The following is an 18,859-nucleotide window of genomic DNA, read 5'->3' as shown; positions in this document are numbered from 1 at the left end:
CTGAAAGTTAAGGGGAGCCGGTGAAGGATTTTAGAGATTTAGATTTTAACTTTGTCAGCGTTTTCCACTCAGAAAGATCACTCTGGCTGCACTGTAGAGGCTAGATTGGAGGAGATACGGGTTGGAAGCAGAAAGCCCCCTCGGGTTGTGTTGCGTGAGCCTAAACTTGTCGGTAGCAGCCGTGGGACTGGAACATACATGAAATATATTAAGGAGGATTTGACGGCAGAGTACATGCATATTTTCCTGATTTGCCTTTTATTGTTATACTGAGCCAGTGTGTAGAACAAAGCATTTTCTAGCTACCTGGTATTGTGATTTGATGGGACAAAATTTAAATATGATGAAAATAATTATCTGAAGTTTAACCCTAGTGAGACCTTCTTAGCTTTATGTACTCCATTATAACAGTAGATTAGACTGCTGCAGGTTCTTTTAACAAGGGTATACAGTCTTGTGTGCTCTCTTATTTCCAGTTAAATTAAATCTCTCATTAATACATGACAGATTTCAAGATACTTGAAAAACTTTTTAAAAACTAACTTCCTGGGTTTCAGTGCCTTCTCATCCATATGCATTCAATTCCTTTTTGGTCTTCTATGACTTTTTCTGACTCTGTTTTAATGGCCTTTACTTATCTTTAGTTGTTTCTGCTTATATTTTTCTGGAACTATTTTTTTCCCAGGATTTGGGGGTTCTTTCATGGCCCCTTCTCCATCACCAGTGACTCCTGCTCAGAATAACCTGCTACAGCCCAATTTTGAGGCAGCTTTTGGAACCACGCCTTCAACTTCTAGCAGCAGCTCCTTTGATCCGTCAGGTGAGGCAGTGATTTTCAAACATGCTTTTTATTCGTTCTGATTATAAAAGACACCACCTAAGGTTAGCGTGATATCAGGAAATTTATAAGCAAATATTGAGTGATGACCTTGTTTTAAAACTGTTCAATAAATCTCTTATTCTATAACTTAAAGTAAATATTTTCTGTACATTTTGGTAGCTTTAAGAATAACCTGCAATCCCTTTCTGTGTTTGTTTTTAACTTTTAGCAGAAATCTAACTTAACATGCACACCCATCTGTTTGCATGAGCTTACATGCACATGGTTTGGAGAAGGTTAAGGGAAAACAAATACTTTGTGCTAAATCTTTGTGCGGTATCTCAATGTGTGGACACTCCCACTGCTGTTGCTTATACCCTCTGAAGCTTGCCTGGCCCTTGGTTTTATGAAGTTGACACAAATAGTATTCTTTGCCTGCCTTTAACCTTTCATCCTGCTGTCATTTTGTTTGTATTCTCTTCCATTCTACTCTTCCCATGCTGGGTCCTTACTACAAATTTTCAATTGGTGAGTTTTTGGCAATCAAATGTGTTTCAGAAACACCCTAAATATATCCCCTGCCTGACGATTTGGTTGCTTCCTTTGCCAGTGCCTAGTTGAATGCTATCGTTTTTTCAATTTAGAATTATTGTAGAGTGGTGTGTATGGTAAATATGCATAGTTTTTTGATAAAAAATTAACAACCATAAAATTTTTGACATAGTTATCAGCAATAACTTTTGTGCAAATCCTATGAGCCTGCATTTTGAATGGTCTTTCTGTATTCCAGGAACTAAACAAGTGATCGTTTGTTATATGCTGATCAGGAACCATCCATAATGGCATGATTCCTGATGTTTAAAATAGTGTTTACTGTAGCTGTGCCCTTAAAGTTAGAACCAAAAGTGAATACTGTAATGAGAGAAGAAAATCAAAATTCTTACTTCTACAATATGGTCAGCTGTTTTTCAGATACTTATTACTAGGTACCGACTGTTAGATCAGGTTTTATTCCAGCACTGATTTCATAGAAACTAGGAGATTCGGCCTTCCTTTCTCGTTTAAGAATTGTTATAAAAGTAAGCATTGTAAATACTACACACTGAGCGCCTATATAAAGCAAGCATTATAATAAAGGCGTGACATATATTATCTATTTTAGTTTTCACAACAAATCCATGTAGTGTACTCTCCCCACTTTCAAATGAGAAAACTAAAGCTCAGTCACTTTCTCAGAGTCACACGTTAGTGAGGCATGCCGCTGAATTTGAGCCCAATTCTGATTCCAAAGTCTATGCTCTTTCCTGTACATTATACAGATTTTCTTTTCCATCTTCACGTTCATTAGTATTTCCATACTTTATGAGTAGACATATGCAGAGATGTTCTTTTTTGGTGTTATAGTCGTTAAAAGTGTGAATGAAATGCCTTCTTTTATAAGATTGTAAATACATTATCTTGTTTCCATAGTTTTTCAAAAGGCAGTGTCCCTTTAATTTTGCATATGGGTTTTTTTGCAGTTATTCTGAACCCAGTCTATTTGATTTCCAGTGTTTGATGGTCTAGGTGATCTTCTGATGCCAACCGTGGCACCAGCCGGGCAGCCTGCGCCCACCTCAGTGGTACCTCCCAGTTCTGCAATGGCAACAAGCAAAGCTCTTGGGAGTGATCTTGACTCATCTCTTGCCAGCTTAGTAGGCAGTGAGTAATATGGTTTTCTTTAACAGAATTATATGTGAATTTTTTTCTCTATCTGTTTGTATGTATTGTTTCTGGATTCACTTACAGGCGAGTGTGTCAAAGAGCAGACAGAAATTCTTAGTGCTTTACCCAGTACAGTTCCTTGGAAGATACACAGTCACTATGCCGTTGTCTCCCAAGCAATACCCAGGACACTTTTAATCTAAATTACCGAAGGTGTAATTAGAGAGCATACACAAGTATGAAACCAAGTGTATTATGTTTAAGAAGTACTTAATTTTTTATTTGTCTTGGAAGTAACATAGAGTAGCTTAAATGCAGTATATTTACCAATTGAGTATCCAAGTTCGTTTCAGTTACTCATTGAACAAATATTTATTGAGCACCAGGCAGTCTTCCAGGCTCTAGAGATAAATCATGAACAAAACAGGTATAAATTTCTATTCGTAAGGTGCTTAGAAGGGCAGAGACAAACATTAAATATTTTCAAATAAATAAATTTTCTAGTGCCATGGAGGACAAAAATAGAACACGCAAAGAGGGATTGTGAGTCCTACAGAGTGGGAGTTAGAGTAGGCCTCACTGAGAAGGTAAAATTTGAGCAAAGATTTGAATGTAAAGGAATGAACCATATGGATATCTGAAGGAGAATATTTGCAGGCAAAAGAGAGAGCCAGTGCAAAAGCACTGGGGCAGAAGATTGCCTGGCATAGTCAAGGAGTACCAATGAGATTAGTGGCTAGAGCTGCGTAAGTGAAGGAGAGGGTCCTAGGAGATGAGGGCAGCTATTATAAAGATTGCCTTTTTTAAAAAAACTCTGAATTTAATTTTTTAATAAGGTGAATGGGTTTACCATCACAGATACCTTTCATTTTACTCAAGGCTATATCAAAAATTTAGCAGATCCCTGAGACAGACCTTTTTTCCTATGCATTATCCTGTGGACACACTTTTTTTCCCATTCATCGTCCTTGGTCTGGACATTCATGAAAATGCTTTGATGACACCCACGGAGAGGTTATTTGAATATTTCTTCCTACTTTAAAATTTCATCTTACTGATGGATAGTCTGCAGTAGTAACTGCTTTTACTGAATATTATAATGTACTGTCTAGATCTTCCTTCAGAAATAAAGACTTTGTACCTCCAGGGCTGAAAGTGCCACTAGCACACATCCCTCAGGTGGCAACCACCTTTAAAATTATCTCAGCTGAAGAAAGCAGACCCACTTGAGAAATAGCCAGACAATCTGGATAGAAAAGCACAAATTAGAAGTAGTCACAGTTTGCAATATCAAAACTTCTACAAAGCTACAGTCATCAGGACAAATGGTATTGGCTTAAGGACAGAAAGATAGACCAATAGAACAGAATAAAGATCTCAGAAATAAACCTCACATACATTGTCAAACAATTTTTTCAAGGATTCCAGGACCATTCAAAGTGGGAAAGGACAATCTTTTCAAAAAATATGCTTGGATAACTGGATAGCCACATGCAAGTGAATGAAGTTGGGCCTCTTCCTTATACCATCCACAAAAATCAATTCAAAATGAATCAGAGATCTAAATATAAGAGATAAATCTGTAAAACTCCTAGGAAAAAAACTAAATACAAGTCTTTCTGACCTTAAATGAGGCAGTGGCTTCGAACTCTTACAATTCAATAATAAAAAGTAAAACAACTTAATTTAAAAATCGGAAAAGGATTTGAATAGATATTTCTCCAAAAAAAAAGCGCAGGTGGCCAATAAGTATGAGAAAAGATGTTGAATGTCATTAGCCATCAGAGAAATGCAAATCAAAACCACAATGACAGGCCACTTCACACTCACTAGGAAGGCTATCATCAAAAAGATAATAACAAATATTGGCTAGGATGTAGAGAAATTAGAATTCACACAGTGCTGATAGGGATGTAAAACGATGCAGCCTCTTTGGAGAACAGGTTTACAGTTTTCCAAAAGTTAAACATAGTTTCCATGTGACACAGCAATTTCTCTCCTAGCTATACATCCAAGAGAATTGAAAACATATGTCCACATGACTTGTACACAAATATTCACAGAAACAATTTTTATAACAGCCAACAAGTGGGAACAACCCAAAAGTCCATCAACTGTTGAACGGATAAACAAAATGTGGTACATTCATAAAATAATTAATCAGCCATAAAAAGAAAATGAACCTTGAAAATATTTTGCTAGGTGAAAGAAGCCAAATACAAAGAGCCGCATATTATATGATTACATTTATATGAAATGTCCAAAACAGGGGAATCTTTAGAAGCAGAAGGTACATTAGTAGTGGTCAGAGTGACTGCTAATGGGGATGGGGATTCCTTTGGGGTGATGAAAATGTTTTGAAATTAGAGTGTGAATGATTTCACCACCTTGTGAACATACTTTTTGCACTGAATTTTACTCTTTAACAGTATGAATTTTATGATATGTGAATTGTATCAATTTTTTTAGAAGTCTCATCTTACTATACACCCAATAGAATGACTAAAATTTTTAAAAGAAGAGAAGAGCTGACAATACTTTGTACTTACCAAGGGTGTGGAGCCTCTGGAATTCTCACACTTTGCTGGTGGGAATACAACATGGTGTTGCCATGGAAATCAGTTTAGCAGTTTCTTATAGTTAAACCTATACTTAATATGACTCAGTAAATGCATGTCTAGGTACTTGTCCTAGAGAAATGAAAACGTATGTTCTCACAAAAACTTGTCCATGTATCTTTATAGGAGTATTATTTTAAAATGCCAGAAACAACCGAAATGTCTTTCACTGGGTAAATGTATAAACAAATTGTGGTAAACCCCTTCATTAGAATACTACTTAGAAGTGAAAAGGAATAAACTATTGATGTACACAAGAGCACAGATGAATCTCAAATACATTATGCTAAGTGAAAGAAGCCAGACACAAAAAAATTATATACTGGTAATTCCACTTATACAGTTTACTTTTGTTAAGGCAGAGCTATAGGGAATATATCAGTGATTGCCAGGGTTAGGAGTAAGGGGAAGTTTGGGTTGCAAAGAGAAAATATTTTTGAGTGATTAGATTGCTGTGAATCCTGATTGTAGTGATGATTACGTGAAGCCATGTATTTGTCAAAATTTGTAGAAACATACAACACCCCCCAAAAAAGTCCCACTGAATTTCACTATAAGTAAATATTTTATTAATGAAAATATATTCCAAAACTGAACAAAAATTTATCTTCATACTCCTTACCAATATTGCAGCTTTGCTTTTTTACAGAAATTGACAAGCTGAACCTAAGATTTATATGGAAATGCAAGGAAGCCAGAATAAGCCAAAACATTTTGAATAAAGAAGAATCATTTTGAAAGACTCACACTTCATGGTTTCAAAACTTAACTACAAAGCTACAGTAATTAAGACGAGTGGTACTGCATAGGAATAGGCATATACATCAGTGGAATAGAATGACAGTCTAGAAATAAGCTTACACATCTATGGTCAGTTGACTTTCAACAAAGGTGCCAGGACAGTTCAATGGGAAAAGAGGAAAAGAATCACCTTTTCAACAAACAGTGCTAGGACAAGTGGATATCCACATGTAAAAGGATGAAGTTAGACTTTTTATTTACCCCAAAGTAGTTAATTCCAAATGAATCTACAACTAAGTGTAGGAGTCAAAATGATGAAACTTTTAGAAGAAAATTTATGAGTAATTATTCATGACCTTGGATTAGATAATGTTCCTAGATATGACAGCAAAAGCACAAGCAACAGTAGAAAATAAAAGATAAATAGGACTGCATCAGCATTAAAAACTGTTGTGCTACCCGGGATATCATCAAGACAGTGAAACATCCAGAATAAGTAAAGAACTCTTATAACTCAATAATGAAAAGACAACCCAATTTTTAAATGGTCAACTGATTTAAAAAAGACATTTCTCCAAAGAATATATACATGTGGCCAATGTACACATGAAAAGAGGCTCAACATCAGTCATCTGTGAAATGCATATCAAAACCACAGTGAAATATCACTTCACACCCATTAGGATGGCTATAATGAAAAAGACAGATCATAACCAGTCTTGATAAGGATGTGGAAAAATTAAAACCCTCTAACATTGCTGGCGAGAATGTAACATTGGGCAGCTGCTATGGAAAGCAGTTTGGCAGTTTCTGGAAATGTTAAACATAGAGTTACCATTAGGCAGAGATGCCTAGAAAGCTCTTCCCCAGATCTCTGCTCAGCTTTTTGTAAGCTTCACCCCTATGAGGCCTTCCTTGAACACCCTATTTAATCCTGCCTGCCCCTCACTCTCAGCCTACCCCACCAGCTCCCCGTTACCCTGCTTTCCATTTTCCGTAGGCTTGCCGTATCACCTTCTAGCAGCCTGTATACTCTTTTATTATTTTATTGTTTTATCATCCATCTCACCCCATCAGAATGCAAATTCCTCTGGGGTTGGGCTCTTTGTTTTTGTAACTAGCCTATCCCAACTGCTTAGAACAGTGCCTAGCATATGTAGGGTTCAATAAATATTTGCTGAAATAATAAATGAATTGAGATTAGAGCAGAATGATTAAGCCCCGTTGGGTCAGGAGTCCCCAAGACCACCCACATATTTGTAGATTCGCTAGAAGGACTCAAGGGAGTCGGCGCGTAGTTGTACTCACAGCTAAGGTTTATTACAGCAGCATAGTAAGGATACACAGCTGGATCATCAGGGGAATAGACACAGGCAGAGCCCAGAAGAATCCACACATGGACTTCCTTATGCTCTCTCTTCCCCTTGAGGGGAAGAACACACAAAACTGCAGCAACACATAGGATGTTCCTGCCCAGGAAAGCCCTTTAGAGACTTGGCATCCAAGGTTTTTATTGGATGCTAATCCTGTAGGCACTCTGCCTAGCATATACCAAAATATCAGTCTCGTGGAAGGAAAGCAGATTTTCAGCATACACCTTGTTTGTACAGTTTAGATACAGTGATCCACGCGTATCATTAGGAAAACTTTTATCTCAGTGTAGAGAACAATTTATATTAGCCAGGTCCCCAGCCACACGGGCCTTCCTAAGATAGCAGTCTCAAGCCTGCTACATTCACTCTTTTCTGGACACCAGTTGACATTAAAGTATGATCCTTAAGAATAACGTGAAGTGAAAGAAAATGTTAGACTTGAGAATATGTTTCCTAACGTGGTTTCTCCATTGTAAAACTAAATGCAGTCATTTGTAGGCAAAATATGGACTTTTTCTAGACCTCTGATTCTTTGCTCTTTTAAATGTCATATCATTTAAGCTGAGTATAGAGGTTTAAATTCGTTTTCTTCTATCCATTTATAGATCTTGGAATTTCTGGTACCACGTCCAAAAAGTAAGTGTTTTTGAAATTGTCTGGTTTTCTTATGAGAAGTGTATCTGTACTTATTTGAGACTATCAGACATTGCACTCATTGGAGTAATTACTCATCCCCAGGCTAGGTAACTGCAAAATTGGTTTTTATTTCATTCCCAGTTTTTGTTTTTGTTGTTATTCTATTGGAACCTCCAAACTATTGGCTCTGCAGTGAGAAGGAATAATCTATTTCAGCCTCCATATTGTCACTAAGTATATCTAGAAATATTTGGGAATTGTGGTTTGAATACTTTAGTAGCTTTAAATTGTAGATTCATTATAATATTCCTAACTAACATTGATTTTTAAAAAAGTCTCATGGGGGTCAGTTTTAGGGAAGAGTAGTAAAAATGACAAACAATGTACACTTTTTTTAGATGCATATTTCAACGTCTCTGAAATCGGGATGCATTTAACAATAGATGTAATCTTACAATCACTTGAAGGCAGGTTGTAGTCATGACATAGTTATGTGAAACCTTCTTTTGAACCCTGTAAGATCCAGAAAGTGCCATTATGGATTCATCTTCAATTCAACAAAGGATATACAGTATTTATGATATACTTATTTGGCATTTTTTATAACCAGTGATGAATTCAGTTGAATTTTGTGGCACATTTTTCCATTAGAAGTGACAGGAAATTCTTGTTATCCCTGAGGTCTAAACTCTAATTGATTTTTTTGTCAAATGGTCTTAAGGTCTCTTAGGTGAGATATGGTAAGACTCCTCTATCTGTTTTAACCTGTTCTCTTTATTACCGCTTGACCCAAACAGACTGCTTCTGACCCCAGATAAAAGTATTTAGGGAGCCACACACCATTCTTTTCTGATTGTGTGTTTGTCTCTTTGTTTGTTTTGCATGCTTGATTTTAGGGGAGATCTTCAGTGGAATGCCGGAGAGAAGAAGTTGACTGGGGGAGCCAACTGGCAGCCAAAAGTAGCCCCTGCCACCTGGTCGGCAGGCGTCCCACCCAGTGCGCCCTTGGTATGTAGCCCCCAGAGGCCAGGGCAGTGCGGGCACTTTGCCGGCTTCCAAGTGTATAGAGCAGGGTCCGCGTTGCTGAATTTTGCTACTGACATTGTACTTTTTCACCCACATTGAAGAAATAGGAGCAAGATGCCATATTTACCAAAATGCAAATTTCATTGACTTTAATAAAGATTATGACCTATCTTTTTATTTTAATTATTTCAAAATAGTATTTATGCTTCTTCAGATATTAGTCCTTTATTTGTACAATTATGGAAATGATTCTTCAAAACATGTAATGTCATTGATCGTTATCTGTGTTTTTACCACATTTCTTGCCCAAATTTCCTGATGGCCATAAGAAGTAATGAAAACTTTTTTTCTTACCAGAAAGATTGGACAGTTTTCTATTGTGTAAGTGAACTTTCATTTTAAAACCCTATGGATTCTTCTCACCATTTTTTCAATTTGAAACGACTTTCACCATCTTTTCTATAAAATTTAAATAGGTTTCATTTCTGTATATTAAATTTCTATCAGTATACTAATACCACCATTCACTCTGTGAAAGAGCATATCACTGGAAATAAAGACTTAATTATTACTTAGTGCGATTTGCCACCACAAAAAGTACGTTTCCAGGATAGCAAAATTTACTATTTTTCTATATATGCCCCATATTTAGCAGAACTAGGGTAGCTACTGTTTCCCCAGCTCACCCGTAGTTTTTCACCTTTGCTTACACCTTCACCTGTCTAATTCACCCATCTCTAAGGTTTTCTTGATGCCATCCTCTCCTTGTTGCCTGAATTAATTCCTAACCATCACCCGCCAACCCCAGCCAAACAAGCATGCGTGAAAGTGAATTAATATAAATTAGAATATAAACATTTTAGATAGACTCCATTAAAAATGATGTGTTCCAGAAATTTATTTAAATATCTGAGTTTTTGAATTTAGAACACATTTTCTTTTTTTTTTAAACTTTTTATTTTATATTGGAGTACAGTTGATTAACAGTGTTGTGTTAATTTCAGGTGTACAGCAAAGTGATTCAGTTATACATATACATGCATCTATTCTTTTTCAAATTCTTTTCTCATTTAAGTTGTTATATAATATTGAGCAGAGTTCCCTATGCTATACAGTAGGTCCTTGGTTATCCATTTTAAATATAGTAGTGTGTACAAGAACACATTTTCTTTTAAACAATTTTATAAATAGTAATGTTTTTACACATAGACAGTTTCATAGCGATTTTATAAATAAAAATAAGCTCAAATCAATCTGAAAAAGGCCTTTTGAATCAAAATTTACCACTAAACAGTACTAATAGTATTAATTGAACTACAGTTTATACCATAGTTTCTATAGGAAAATACATTCTGTGCTCAGACTTGGGTCTCAAAACCCACTTCCTCTGGTCTCCCACTCCACCCCCTGGTGTTTGTAAGAGAGCAGGAAATTCAACGACTGATATTCTCTGCCTTTGGTGAGTTCAAAGTCTGAAAGAACTTAATTTTAAGAAGTGATTTCTAAAAGATAACAATGAGAAGATTGCCTATTATATATGGATATTTACCTCTTCAAATCTTTCTTTTCATTATTTAAAAACAATGCTTAAGAGGGCCATTTTTGTATTTAGCTATAAATAGAGTTCCATTTTAATTTTTATGAAGGATACTTAGTAGAAAGCTACCAGTCTCTTAAACTGAGCTATGCCCAGGATAACCATATAATTTATTCCCCAAACTAGGGCTCTTTAAGGGTGAAAGGGAGCATAATTATTACCCTGGGACCCCAAGCATGTGCGTGGTACCTGGTGGCCCACATAGATGCTGAGACCATAAGCAGGTAGCACTCTGGGCCTAGGCAGCTGCACTCCATTCTTTTTTTTTTTTTTAATTGACATAAAGTTGATTTACACTGTTGTGTTAATTTCTGCTGTACAGCAAAGTGATTCAGTTATACACATATACGTATTTTTTTAATATTTTTTTCCATTATGGTTTATTATGGGATATTGAATATAGTTCCCTGTGCTATACAGTAAGACCTTGTTGTTTATCCATTCTCTATATAATAGTTTGTATCTGCTAACCCCAAACTCCCAGTCTATCCCTTGGCTGCACTCTGTTCTTAAATACAAAAACGTTGTTGGGGGTAGAGGGAGAGAGATTCAATAAATGTAAATAACATCCCTAAAGAAAGAGAAAGCTTCTTTAGAACGGATCTCATAAATCTGTTAATACTGCATATTGACATGAAAGCTCACAATTTATATTACCATCACCAAATTAAAAGAACTAATTTTTCTATTCTGTTCTATGCAAAATTAAAGAGACCTTATCTACAGTCCTAAGAAGTTTATACTTTAGTAGTGTTGCCCTTATCAGCAGGATAAAGCTGTTTAATGTTTTTTAACAGGTTAGTTTCAAAACAGTCATGGAGGGAAGGGCGATGAGAATACTGGCATCTGGCAGATCAGCTGTAGGTTTAAAAATTTAAAAAAGGTTGGAGCCAGAGGTGAGGATGGAAAGTAAGACAAGAAAGAAAAGTCTCAGGTAGAATCCACACAACTGGGGATAATTGTAAACAAACACACCAAGACACTGGTTGCCCAGGTTTGTATGTGGGGCAGTTTGCTAAGTAATGAGGCCATTACCCCAGAAGGGGAACAAGGGAGAAGTCCTTTAAAAACGGTATTGAATTGGAGACCTTCCTTGGCCATCACCTCCCCTGAGATGAAGATTTTAACGATACAAGGTTAAGAATTCATCAGATACTTAATTAACAACTCTTTTGCTTCTTCAGGCCCACAAGGCTGCCAGTTATCTGATTGTCAGGCACCATCCCTGAGACTGAGATTAATGTTCTCATATTTTTAAACCCCAGAACTCCTTATTTTTGTTTATGAAGCAGAAAACTTTACATTGTTCATAATGAAACTCCAGAAAGTTAAAGACAGTAGGCTTTAGCATAAAGTGTCCACAGCAGCTGTGGAAAGAGAAATTAGAACAACAGAAATAATTTATTAGGAGGGCAGAGTTACATGTAGTCCTATTTCTTTTGTCTATTTTCTTTAACATTTTAGGTAATAATATGAAGGCTGTCCTATGCAGTTATTTTATCATTATTAACCCTCACTTAGTTGTATAAAAATTCACTGCCTGCGGACTTCCCTGGTGGTCCAGTGGTCAGGACTCTGCACTTTCACTGCCAAGGACCCGGGTTCAATCCCTGGTCAGGGAACTAAGGTCCCGCAGGCCACACGGCGAGGCCAAAAAAAAAAAAAAAAAATTCACTGCCATTTACTCCATTTACTGTAAAGCTCTTCTTCCTGAACAAAGCTGTAGCCTTGCTTTTACTTGGTGGTGCAGCTCTAAAGTTTTTCAGACCACAGAACCCAAGTTATATCTAAAAACCTTTAACAGGACTGGCATATCATCATGGCCATCAAGAGGGTTACTCATTCCTAGTTTTGAGCACAACAGACCTGTTAAGTTTCCATCAGACAAACTAGGAAGGTACTTGCAACTCAGAAATATGTGCATTTTGCAGGAGGCCACAGAATCCACAATTCTCCCCCTGAAAACAACTAATCTTTATATGCCTGTAGGTGAAACATTTTGTTGAGTGTTGAAAAAGAAAACAACTTGTAAAACCTTAGGATAAATAATACTGAGGGAGTAAATTATTAAGAGTTAATCTACCATTTGAGCAAAATGACAAACTTAGACTCTCTTTAAATTTTTTGACCCATTTGTCTGATCAGGATTATCTGCAGGTTCATTTTATTTTGGTAGCTTTTTTCTTTCACAGTCTTAAGTCCTAATGATACAATTCTTGTAAATACAGTTATTATTGTATGGTACAATTCTGACAAAATATGCAATTCTGGGTCTAGTGAATAGCCTACCACCTAACCTGTTGAAATGATGAGTAGAGTGAATCTGAAGTATAATACTTCTTCTGTAGGGGAGGAAAAATAACTTTCCTTCTATCCTTCTGAATTCTTAGTAGAGACTCCTGTAATAAAAGACGTATGAACAAGAGAAAAACAGAAGTTTATTAACATGTATGCCTCATATATACAGGGAGATACCAGAGAAAAACATGAGTAACTCCCCAAGGTGGCCCAAGCCACTGGCTTAAATATACCATCTTCAGCTAAAGACAAAAGAAAGAATGATGTGGGGAGGTTACCAGGAAGAGCAGGGTCAACAAAGGTAAGATTTGTTATGTAGATTTAAGTCAGTGACTTCTCCATTGATAAGATTCTCTTGTGATTTAGTCATCCTTCTCTTCCCTGTACAGAGAAGGAGACACCCTTACAAGTGGAGATTTCCTTTATAAATCGAAATGTCCCTTACAAAAGTTTAATTTCTACTGTTTTCAGAGTTTCTCCTGCTGTTCTTCAAAATAATCAGCTCAAAATCATCCTTATGCCAAAGAAGCATTTGGGGGCGGGTTGGGTTTTTCGGCTACCCTTTGGATTTTCTTTCTTTTAAAAAATTTTTGAGATAAGTTTATGTCACATTAAATTCACCATTTTCACAACTTTAAAGTGTATAATTCAGTGATTTTTAGTATATTTTTGATGTTGTAAAACCATCACCATTCTCTAATTCCAGAATATCTCCATCACCCCAAAAAGGAACACAGTCTTTCCCAATTTTCCCCTTCCCTATCCCATGACATCCAAAAATTTACTCTGTTTCTATGGATTTGCCTATTCTGGATTTTTAATATAAACAGAATCATATACTTTGGAGGCTTTTGTGCCTGGCTTTTTGGCTTCTTTCACTTAGCATAATGTTTTCAGAGTTGATCCGTGTTGTAGCATGTATCAGTACTTAATTTTTGTATTGCTGACTATTCTATTGTTTGGATATACCACATTTTGTTTATTCATTCATTAATGGATGGACATTTGTGTTGTTTCCACTTTTGGCTATTATGAAAGATGATTCTGTTATTTGCATACAAGTTTGGTAAGAATATATGTCCTCAGTTCTCTTGGGAACATATCTAGGAATGGAATTGCCAGGACTTGTGTGACTCTGTTGAGCTTTTTGAGGAACTGCCAAACTTTTTCACAGCAGCTGCATCATCTTATGTTTCCACCAGCAATGCATAGGGTTTCATTTGTGGTTTTCATGTGCATTTCCTTAATGACTAATGATATTGAGAATCTTTTCATGTGCTATTGGCCATTTGTATATCCTTTTTCAGAGAAATGTTTGTTCATGTCCTTCGCCCATTTTATAATTGGGTTGTCTTTTTATTGTTGAGTTCTAAGAGATCTTTATTATTCTGGATACCAGATGCTTATCAGATACATAATTCGCAAATATTTTCTCCCATTCTGTGAGTTGTCTTTCTTGGTAGTATCTTTTAACACACAAAGTTTTTGATTCTGATAAGCTCCAATTTGTCTATTTTTATTGTTGTTGCTTTTGCTTTTGGTGTCATATTTAAGAAGCCATTGCCTAATCCAAAGTCTTAAAGATTTACACCCAGATTTCCTTCTAAGAGTTGTATAGTTTTATCTATTACATTAGGTTTTTGACCTATTTTAGGCTCATTTTCATATGTGGTCCAAATTCTTTGTGTTGCATGTGGAAATCTAGTTAATCCCAGAACCATGTGTTGAGAAGACTGGTTTTTCTTCATTTATTGGTCTTGGCATTCTTCTCAAAAATCAATTGACCATAGATATATAGATTTATTTCCAGACTCTCTATTCTGTTGTATTGACCTATATGTCTGTTCTTATGCCAGTACCACAGTGCTTTGATCAATGTAGCTTAGTAGTAAGTTTTGAAAACAGAAAGTGTGAGTCTTCCAAATTTGTTCTTGTTTTACGAGATTGTTTTGGCTATTCTGGGTCCCTTGCATATCCATATAAATTTTAGGTTCAGATTGTCCATTTTTCCAAAAGAAGCAGTTGAAATTTTTTAGGGTTTGCACTGAATCTGTAAAGCAAATTGGGAAATATTGCCATCTTAACAATATTGTCTTCCAGTCCATGAACAGAAGACATCTTTCTATTTATCTGAGTCCTCTTTAATTTCTTTAACAATGTTTTATAGTTGTCAGTGTACAAGTCTTATACTCTCTGTTCAATTTATTTCTAAGTATGTTGTTTTTAATGCTATTGTAAATTAATTTTTTTATAATTGCATTTTTTTATTCTTCATTGCTAGTGTAAGGTGAATGTCACATTGATTTTTGTATATTTATTTTGTATCCTGTGACTTTGCTGAACTTGTTTATTAACTCTGATAGTTTTTTTGTGTGCGGATTCTTTAGGATTTTCTATATATAAGCTCATATCATCTACAAATAGAGATAGTTTTATTTCTTCCTTTCTTTCTGGTTGCTATTTCTTTCTTTTTCTTACCTAATTGCCCTGACTAGACTTTCCAGTACATCTTTGTCTTGTTCTTAGGGAGAAAGCTTTCAGTCATTCAACATTAAGTATGATGTTAGCCATGAGTTATTTGCAGATGCCCTTTATCAGGTTAAGGAATTACCCTTCTGTTCTTAGTTTATTTAGTGTTGTTTTGTTCATGAAAGGATGTTGGATTTCGTCAAATGCTTTTTCTGCATCTACTGAGATGATCTTTTTTTCTTATATTCTATTAATATGACATATTGCATTGATTGAGCCTACCTTGCATTCCTGGGATAAATCTCACTTGGTTTTGGTGTGTAATTCTTTTAATATGCTGCTGGATGTGGTATGCTAGTATTTTGTTGAGAATTTTTGTATCAATGTTTGTAAAGGATTTGGTCTGTAGTTTTCTTTTCTTGTGATGTCCTTGTCTGGCTTTGGTATCACAGTAATACTGGAATCAAAGAATAATTAGAAAATGTTCCCCTTCTGTTTTTGGGGGGTTTTTTTTGAGAGCTTGAGAAGGATTGAAATTAGTTCTCCTTTATAAATGTAATAGAATTGACCAGTGAAGCCATCTGGTTTTGGGCTTTTCTGTGATAGAAGGTTTTTGATTACTGACTCAGTCTCTTTACTTGCTATACACCTGTTTAGATTTTTCTATTTCTTCTTGAGTCAGTTTTCGTAGTTTGTGTCTTTTGAGGAATTTGACCATTTCATCTAGATTATCTAATGTTTTAGCATGTAATTTCTGATAATATTTCCTCATAATTTTTTATTTCTGCAAGGTTGGTAGTAATATCTCCACTTCCTTTCCTGATTTTGGTCATGTAAGTTTCTCTCTTTCTTGGTTTGTCTACCTGAAAGTATGTTAATTTTATTGATCTCTTCAGAGAACCAACTTTTGGTTTCTTCTATTTCCTCTTTTGTTTTCCCATTCTCTATTTCACTTTTCTCTGATCTAATCATTATTATTTCCTTTCTCTGCTCACTTTGGAATTGGTTCTTCTTTTTTCTAGCTCCTTATGGTGGAAGTTTAGGTTATTGATTTGAGATCTTTCTCCTGCATATGGGCTATATGTTCTTGTTTCTTTGCATGCCTCATAATTTTTTGTTGAAACCTGGTCACTTTGAATATTATAATATGGCAGCTTTGGAAATCATGTTCTACCCCCTCCCCAAGGTTTTTGTTGCTACTTTTTTTGTTGTTTTGCTACCTTGGTTGGGGGGAGGGGGTTATTGTTTGTTTGTTTGTTTTGTCCTTTTAGCTAAGTGGTCAGCTAATGATTAGACAGATACTACTTAAACTCCTGGAACCAAAAATATCTCCCAGTCTTTGCAGAGGGGCTCTGAGTGTGTATTAGGCATGACTTCAGACTCAACCAGGCAGTTTGCAACTCTGCCTTAGCGATCACTGCTGCTTTCTTAAAGCCTCAGAGTCAACCCAGAGGGCTTCCCTGGTGGCGCAGTGGTTGAGAGTCTGCCTGCCAATGCAGGGGACACGGGTTCGAGCCCTGGTCTGGGAGGATCCCACATGCCGCGGAGCAACTGGGTCCGTGAGCCACAACTACTGAGCCTGCGTGTCTGGAGCCTGTGCTCCGCAACAGGAGAGGCCACGACAGTGAGAAGCCTGCGCACCGCGATGAGGAGTGGCCCCCGCTTGCTGCAACTAGAGGAGGCCCTCGCACAGAAACAGGGACCCAACACAGCCAAAAATACATAAATAAATAAATAAAATTAAAAAAAAAAAAAAGTCAACCCGGAGGCATCTCACATCTTTCCTAAGCATATGCACGGCCCTGGGCATGTGCATGGCTATCTAAATTCCCAGGAGAAGGTCTGGGTTTTTCAAACCCTTAATCCTCAAAGCATCTCATTCTCCAGCCTTTCCTTCTGAGCTTTTTGTTTAGTCTGCTTTTTTTGCTGACTGATATCCATTGCCTGATACAGCAACAACTGAAAAATTTGCCTTTAAGTATTTTCCACAAATGTCTTCCGGTGACAGCTTTAGCACTAGATGGGTTCCCAGTTTGGCAAGATAAAGACAAGCCTTTTGAGCCAATGTTTCCAGGGAGCCACCTATACACGAGACAAGACAAAGCAAATAATTAAAATATATTCTGCTCCTCGTGGTACTATTACTGGGACTGTGTGCTGTTATTTTCAAAGCTACAGCTGAACTGGAGAACAGTGGCTGGAACTCTAGGGTAAGTTAAAATGCCCCAAAGCTCAATGTTCTTACCAAGATTCAGCTGATTTTTTTTTTTTTTTTTGATTAAGTACTTTCTAGGCTGCTGCAAACTTTTAGTTTCCAGAGTTCCAAAAAAGTTGATTTTGACCATTTTTGCCTGTTTTTCCATTGCTTTTATGCCTAGGGGGACTCTTAGAGTTCCTTATTCCACCATTTTTGCTGATATCACTGTAGTGTTTTCTTTTTCAATTAGGATTTTGCTCTAATGGTTAACTTAAATTTAAGAGATTGCAGCAGGGTTAATTTTATGCATAAGGGAAATATTAGGGGTTTTGGTGTGTGACTGAAAACTATCAAACCTGTGCCTGGAATGGGATATATGTATGATATGTGCAGTCCTCTAAATGCTTCCTAAAACTTAGAATTAATTTTGGTCTTTGTGCAAATGTACAACAGTCAAAAGTCAGAGAGAAGCAAATATAACACAGAAAATAATAATATAAAAATGGGGGGGAAAATGGAAACCAAGCATTAAAAATGTAAATGAAAGCATTCTTTAAATTTCTAATTCAGTGCCTATTGGAGGATATAATGATAGGAAAAGAGAAGCTTAGAAAAATTTGTTTACAGTAAGGGTGGTATAAGGAGATAGAGAGGAAGCCCAGTGCTTGAGTGTAAGCTGAGCCCAAATAAGTGAACCTAAATAGCACCACAACAGTGAACATCAAGTTAGTAACCTTCTTCATATCATTGGCGTGGTGCTAGTGCCTTTTTTTTTTAATTTAAAACTGAAATTTGAGATTTCTTTACATCTTTACACATACTTAAGGGCATGCATTTTAAAATTGTATTCTGTCATTTTAAAACCAAATTATATTGGTTCTTTTTGTTTGTTGTTGTGTGTGTGTGTGTGTGTGTGTGTGTGTGTGTGTGTGTTGTTTTGTTTTTATAGCAAGGAGCTGTACCTCCAACTAGTTCAGTTCCTCCTGTTGCTGGGGCCCCATCTGTCGGACACCCTGGAGCAGGATTTGGAATGGTGAGTGATGACCGGTGCTAAAAATTGTAATTAATACTTCTACGGCCTTCACCAAATCCCAGATTAACTATAGAATATAATTCTCCCCAAAATGCAGTAAAGTAAAATTTAAAAAGTTAAGTCATCTGCTTGAGACATTAAGTAGTCTACAAAGGGCATGATTGAGTCACTTATAAGACACTTAAATTCTGCCATCAAAATAATTTTTATAGTACACTGTTAATGTCATTTTTGGAGTACTATTTACCAAACGTGTTTTTAGCTCAATCATCAAAATCCACTTTTAATCACTATACTAGGACTTTTCACTTACCACGTTTATCAGTAGCAAATTTTAGAGCCATTTT

At 36.3% G+C, this 18,859-nt stretch overlaps 1 protein-coding gene across 25 annotated transcripts in view; it reads left to right on the top strand.

Annotated features, from left to right (window-relative positions):
• SNAP91 (synaptosome associated protein 91) overlaps positions 1–18,859 on the top strand; it is a 159,025-nt gene that overhangs the window by 136,075 nt on the left and 4,091 nt on the right. For 18 of the 25 annotated variants that reach the window (XM_061207596.1, XM_061207595.1, XM_061207592.1 and 15 more), the window contains 5 exons: positions 686–820; positions 2,372–2,521; positions 7,862–7,892; positions 8,789–8,900; positions 18,429–18,512. In XM_061207596.1, the coding sequence (XP_061063579.1) occupies positions 686–820; positions 2,372–2,521; positions 7,862–7,892; positions 8,789–8,900; positions 18,429–18,512 (512 nt within the window). The remainder of the gene's footprint in view (positions 1–685; positions 821–2,371; positions 2,522–7,861; positions 7,893–8,788; positions 8,901–18,428; positions 18,513–18,859) is intronic. The other 7 variants (XM_061207587.1, XM_061207580.1, XM_061207591.1 and 4 more) reach the window with 2 other exon arrangements.

This window comes from Eubalaena glacialis, chromosome 12 (genome assembly GCF_028564815.1).
Source record: "Eubalaena glacialis isolate mEubGla1 chromosome 12, mEubGla1.1.hap2.+ XY, whole genome shotgun sequence".
Lineage (NCBI taxonomy): Eukaryota > Metazoa > Chordata > Mammalia > Artiodactyla > Balaenidae > Eubalaena > Eubalaena glacialis.
The sequence above is the reverse complement of the archived record's forward strand: the minus strand, read 5'-3'. Positions and strand labels throughout refer to the sequence as shown.